The sequence below is a fragment of the Oenanthe melanoleuca genome, chromosome 9 (genome assembly GCF_029582105.1).
Source record: "Oenanthe melanoleuca isolate GR-GAL-2019-014 chromosome 9, OMel1.0, whole genome shotgun sequence".
In the NCBI taxonomy this organism is placed as follows: domain Eukaryota; kingdom Metazoa; phylum Chordata; class Aves; order Passeriformes; family Muscicapidae; genus Oenanthe; species Oenanthe melanoleuca.
Genome location: NC_079343.1, coordinates 21,959,114 through 21,965,501, shown reverse-complemented (window position 1 = coordinate 21,965,501; position 6,388 = coordinate 21,959,114). Strand labels below are relative to the sequence as shown.

Genomic DNA, 6,388 nt, shown 5'->3' with positions numbered 1-6,388 from the left:
GATGTCTGCCATGCACGCCTGCACTCCCAGGAGAATCCTCACACCATCCCTCACTCTGATGGCTGATTCTGTGCAGCTTCTTGGGCTGAGACAGACCCTGAGCAACCCCTGAATACAAATCACAAAAAAAGGGTAACAGAGGAGATCCTGCCTTTAATTATTTATAGCCTTAGCACATCATTGAATATGGGGGAAGTGGCGGGAGCAGAGGGCAGCAACCTGTTTGCTGAGAATAGCAATTAAATCTGAGTTCAATTGACATGAGGAAAAATATATGAGGTATGTGATTTTTATTTAAAAGGTGTGAAAAATCAGCCTGTCCCCACTAGTTGTTGGACTGAGAGAGCACATCCTCACAGCAGAGGACCTGCAGTGAGCTCAGATGTGAGCTGAGGCAGGGACAAAGCTTGCCGGACATCTCAGAGACTGTGTGAATCTAGACTCTGGAGAGAGCTTTAAAAACGGGGACTGTTTCCTCCCATGTGCCTGTATCCAGGGCTGGGAGCTGGGTTATTGATCCCCATTTTCCTATGGCACAGAACTGGAAAACAGCAGCAGGCTCGTCTGCATTGATGGCAGGGAGGAGGGCAGTGGATCTGGCTCGCTCACAGGTCTGCTAAGACATCCAGAGACATCACAGGAGTGAAGGAGAGGAGAGAGAAAAAGCAAAATAAAGGCATGGTCCCCTGAGCATTAAACCATCATCTGTAGGATCTGAGCCTAGACAGCCCTGGGGCACATTAAAAAATATTGCTGCCCTTTAACAGATCACTGGTAAATCCAGACTCTCCCTGCCTCCCGTCAATAGCTTTGCCGGGAAATCCCACTCCCAGCCCAGCCCTCGCCCCCTGCTCACGGAGTGCCAGCCCTGGGCGCCCCCCGGGCCCTGCGGTGGCTGCAGGGCGGGCTGGGAACAGGCAGTCGAGGAGAAAAGTGAGACCAACAATGGGCTTTGCGTTTTCTGGCACCTCGCAACCTGCCAGAGTGCTGAGAGCTTCTCTCCAGGGAGACAGGCGCGGAGACAGCTATTTATCAGTCTGGCTGTGGTGAAAAGCCAACAAAACATCCCTGGGTGAAGTTGTGCTGTCCCTGGCTGCAAGTGCCAGACGTGAGCTGAGAGCTGGCTGTAGCAGAGCCCAATCTCAAACACTCTGCGGGGACAGACAGGACCTGCACAGACCCCACAGAGAGAGCATCCTTCCTCCCTCATCCCCTGGGATGGCCTCGCTGTTCCCACGACAGCATGGGGCCTGGCCAGGCCAGGAGTGCTTGCTCTGAACCCCAAAAGTGCAGAGAGCCATAGAAAGCAGAATTTTGAAGGCAGTTTGCTAAGAAACCAGTAATGGGCACAACCGCATGTTGGAAAGGGGTATCCTGGAAAGCAGCCCAAAAATGAGGCCATGGCTGAGAAGCCCATGTATGCACAGGTGGCTCTGAGTACTGGGAGATGGGGGGGCTGCATGATGGAGGGGACGTGCTTGCACAGGATGAGGACACAGGCAGGCAAGAAGGCAGCAGTGAGGAGGCACCAGGGGAAAAGGAGCATATTCACACAAGGCCATGGATGGGGGAGCACAGTGGGTGTGTAAAAGACTTGCAGGGGAGCAGGGGGTGGGTTTGCCGTTGTAAAAGAGCAGAGAGAACTCAAGCAGGAAAATAAGGGCCCCTGCAGGGATGTAGTCTCCACCAGAGCTGGCATCTCAGGCAGAGGCGAGGGAGCTCCCACTCAGCAGCTGGGTGGCTGGGGAGGCTGCAGACAGCCCAGACATGGTAACTGAGGCTGGGAAAACCTGAGCATGGAAAGAAGAGGGCTATGGGCAATGGCCGCAAGAAACTTGGCCGTATCTTTGCTTCATGACATAACGCCGGCGGGGAGGGGGCGGGCTGCTCCCAGCGCAGGAGGAAGGGAAGCAGGTCCATGCTGCAGCATCAGCCTCATCAGAGCACAGCCACTCATCAGAGCCACTCCTGCACAAACCAGCCCCGTGCCCACGCAGGATGGGCTTGGGGGGACCATGCCACAGGGCAGCAGCTGGTCACAGAAATAGGAGGGAGGGCATTCCGCATGTGGGGAATGCTGTCCCGTCCCAGTGCTGGTGGGTCACGGGTGCCAGTGGTTCCCAGCGCAGTGCCGGAGACCTGCAGCTCCATCTGGTGGCTCCACGGCCAGGGCTGCTCAGGCTGCGGAGAAAAGGCGCTGCTGAAGGGAAGATTTGGTGGGATAAAAGCAGGTCAGAACACTTAAGAAACCAAATCCACACGGCATCTGGACCACACAACGTTTTCTTGTTATATTCATTTTTTTAACTAATAGCCTGCAGTTGCATATCTGAGAATACAAACGAATCTTACAGTAGCAGAAAAAAACAGCACAAAGAGCCCTTCAGGATACAGCAGGGAGGAGAGGACAGCACCTGGGGACCTGCACAGCCAGGGACTCATGCTGCGAGCCACACTGAGTTTGGTTATTTTTTTTCCTTCAGCCATCATTCTTCCACTAATTCAGTCACAAAATCTTTCATATATCCATCTCCAACATCAAATCTTTTGCAAAGCCAGGAGAGGATGGATAAAGCTGCCTCAGTGGTTCTGCAGGTCTGCTCCTTGTTGGACTAATTTGACAGACAGGCCTAAAATCAATTTCAGTACCCGAAGTAGTTTGGGGGTTGTTCAATTCAGCTCTTGCTGCTGAGGTAAGCAGCAGGGCCCCTGGTGTCTGTGTTTCAGCTCCTCCACCATCCAGGCAAAGTATGAATCCCAGAGAAAACAGCAGAGAGGAGGGGGCTATGAATGTGTTAGAAACCTCCACTTAACCCCAGCAATCAGCATCCTAGCACAGCAGGAGCCTGGGGCCACTGAAGCAGAGTAAGCCAGGAAGTTGATGGAGTTGATAGAAGTCATTCACCAGCCAGGATCGCTGGCCAGCCTCTCTGTGAGGGGTGTCAAATGGAAACAAGAACTATGATGAGAATGGCACAAGCAAACCAAGGGGTGCCATCTCCTAAATTGCTCCTAAACCCATCCAGGGCTTAGCAGTGAGTGGTTACTGCATGCTCATCACTGACACCTCGCTTGCCCAGGAAATGGCTGCATCTCCTGGATTCTCCTGTGGCCCCACGGAGGTGGATTTCCCATGGCATCCCTGGTGTCCCCAGTGCATCCCCCAGGGCACTCCCAGGTGACAGCCCTCACAATGCTCTCTCTCACAGGGCACACCACACCCCCCCCACCACCACTTGCTCACCCCAGGATCCCAGAGAAGACAGACTTTGGTAACCCTGGTTGTGCTTGAGGCTTGTGATGTACAGTCTACAGGCTATTTCAAAAGTTTATTCAAGTTGCTGTGGTTTAAGCCAGCAACTAAGTACAGCACAACCTCTCATACAGTTGAACCACCCTGCCCCGGAGGGATGGGAAGAAGGACTGGAAAAGGGTAAAGTCTGTGAGTTGAGATAAGAGCAGTTCAATAATTGAAACAAAGTAAATATTAATAATAATAACAATCATTAACAGAGAGATAAAGAGAGAGAGACATAATAAAGACAAGAGATGAATACTACAGCTGTTCACCACCCTCTGACCAATTTCCAGCCTATCCCCTGGAGCAGTCAGCTCCTCCTGCCCAACTCCTCCAGTTTATCCACTGAGCAGGATAATCTATGGCATGGAAAGTCCCTTGGGCCAGTTCTGGTCAGCTGTCCTGGCCGAGCTCCTTCCCAGCTCCTTGTGCACCTGCTCCACTGGCAGAGCATAAGAACTTAGAGTAATCACTACTTGCACCAACTAAAACATCAGTGTGCTATCAACATTATTATTCCCATATTAAATCCAAAGTAAAATGCTGCAACAGTTACAAAGAAGAAAATTATCTCCATCCCAGGTGAAGCCAGGACACAAGTACTTACAAACTAACTTAACCTCATTTTTCTGGGCCAAAGTTGTGGCCACAGGACATGCAGGTCTCTCTACATCACGGTCAAATAAAGCACAACGAAGATGATCAGTGCCAAAACACAGAGCAAAGAGCTGCCGATGCAGCAGCAGCGTTTCCAGGGGAAGTCTCTGTTGGAGGGTGAGGGCTGCTGGGTCGAGCCTGCCTGGGGCCTTAAGGCCTGGCATTTCAGGGTCTGAGTGGTCCTGGACACGTTTGCATTCCGGGCAACCCGTGCTGGGGCTGGCTGCAACTTAGTGTGATGGGTCCTGGCCTTGTCCACACCAATCAAGGACTTAGAGTCATCCGACCCCAGGGACCACCACGACTCAGCGCGACGGAGCCCGGCCTGCCCCATGTTTGTCAAGGACTTCCAGACATCCGATGGCCAGGCCGGCCGTGGCTCGGTGCTGTTCATCCTGGCCTTGCCCTCATCTGCCAAGGGCTTCCAGGCATCCAGAGCCGGGGCACTGCGGGGCCTGCTGCAAATGCCGAGCTGGCAGGCCTCGCAGCGGGCACAGTCGTGTGGCCCTGTCACCGGTGTATCCACCACGACTTCCAGGAGGTCACAGTGCTGGACAGGCTTTTTGTAGAAGTACTGGAGGATCTTTAGCACCAGGTTGTGCAGAATTGTCTCTATAGTCTCCAGGCTGAACTCAGGATCCTCCAGCCGGGAGTTGGGGCAGCGCCTGCATTTCTGGCGAAAGATTCGCATCTGTACCGTGCCCCATCCTTGGCAGTGGCACATGTGGAACAGGATGTGCACTTTGGCAGAAGACCACTTTTGAAAGCACTGGGAGCACTGAAACCTGTCAAGGCAAAGAGGAGACCAGCTCATCCCAGGCGCCCCATGCTGAGCCAGAAGCTTTCGGCACAGTCAGTGGGGATGAGGGTTAACACAGACCATGGACTAACTTCACTCTTGCAAGATTTATACCAAACTGTCCTCCTCTTAACAGTATGATGCCAGTCTGGAAAGTTCACCCCAGATGTGAGCTGAGGGCTGGTCCTAGCATTAAAGACTTCAGAAGCCAGGCTATCTGCTGGGATCCTGGCCCCATTGCCAAAAGCAGGGGCCCTTGAAGTGGGAGGCATCAGGTCCCTATTTGGGATTCCAGCCCCTCACCCATGTTGGCTCATCACAGCTCAGCCAAAAGCCAGCATCAAGCCCAAGACTGGGTAACACAATAAAAAGAAACAAAATAGAAGGAAGGTGTGGGTGGAGGGTGCAGGGCAGGTAAAGAGATATCTGTAGGAGCCAAAAGGTGTGCAGCCCACAGCTCTTCATCTTGCACAATCTGCACGGGGGTTGACAACCAATTTGCTTCATTTGCTGCCACTCAGGCAGGGTGTCTGAGCAATGCCCAGGGTAAAAATGCTTGGGATGGGGCTTCTCATCAACAATGCAGAGGCACAGCCTCCCTCTGCCCAAGGCCCTGCAGCCTGGTGCAGGTGCAGGGGCTGATGAGCATCCCCCCATGTCCCAGCACACAGTGGCTCTCCCTCTCCTCATCCTCTGGGTGCAAACCCAGAAGACTTGGTTCTAGTGAGGTATAATTTCCCCTACTTGCTGAAGGAGCTCTTTTCATCTTGACAAAAACATGGGGAAATTCTGGCCAAATAACAGCTGTCCTTTGGCCCTATGGAGCTGCTGAACTATTCTCCCCTCCAGTTACCATGTTTTCCAGTTTGGCAACAACCCACTGAGTTTCAAACAAAAATGAAGACACCCTTCACAGCCTTATCCACCTCCAAACTCCCCCTTTTGCTCAAAAACCTGTTTCCTGCAAGCAAATTTTGAAAAGGGAAAAGGTCCACATGGTAACTCATCAACCCTGATCCCACTCCAGCAGGGACTGTCAGCAGCCCCCTACCTGCCAAGAGCACGGCGCTGCACAAACTCCTTCCAGCCAGGCCTGCATGCCTGCACCTGCAGGCCATCATCCTCCAGAAGTGTCCATGGATCTGTTATGTGCATTTCTTCTATCTTCACTGCAAAAATGTTCTGCCACGTGATCATAATTCCACTTGAAGCTGGGGAAGAGGTGGTGAGCAAGCCTGCAAGTCAAGCTTGCAGCTTCTGAATGCTAATATACATGTAACTGCCTTTTCCCTATACTTTTCTTCTTTATACAAAGTTTTTATGAGTTCTTATGCTTGGAGAGTGGAACCTTTGCTCCTGCAGGAGCAGCACCACCCCATCCCAATCTCTGGGTCAACAGTCTCTGCTGACACTGCACCAGGTCTTGGCAAGGTGAAATGTCCCCTAAAGCAAGGACAAGGAGAGTTCCCTCAATATATATGCATGAGCCCTTGACCTTGAAAAGCCACAATGCTGCTCTGCCTGTAGGCAGAAAGACTGGAAACAAAACCCTCTGCCAGGCTGCCCATGCCCATCACATTCATGGCAGTAGGGAGAGCTTAGAGAGATTTGCCGGCTTAGGAATAATGAAAGCA

General features: G+C 52.4%; 1 protein-coding gene across 1 annotated transcript; it reads right to left on the bottom strand.

The window, feature by feature from the left end:
- Positions 1–3,310: 3,310 nt before the first annotated feature.
- On the bottom strand, positions 3,311–6,075 carry LOC130256560 (receptor-transporting protein 3-like). The gene is made up of 2 exons (XM_056498288.1): positions 5,806–6,075; positions 3,311–4,740 (listed from the first exon to the last, which is right to left on the bottom strand). The coding sequence occupies exons 1-2, from the start codon at positions 5,949–5,951 to the stop codon at positions 3,966–3,968; spliced, it is 921 nt and encodes a 306-aa protein (XP_056354263.1). The 5' UTR covers positions 5,952–6,075; the 3' UTR covers positions 3,311–3,965.
- Between the last annotated feature and the right edge of the window lie 313 nt (positions 6,076–6,388).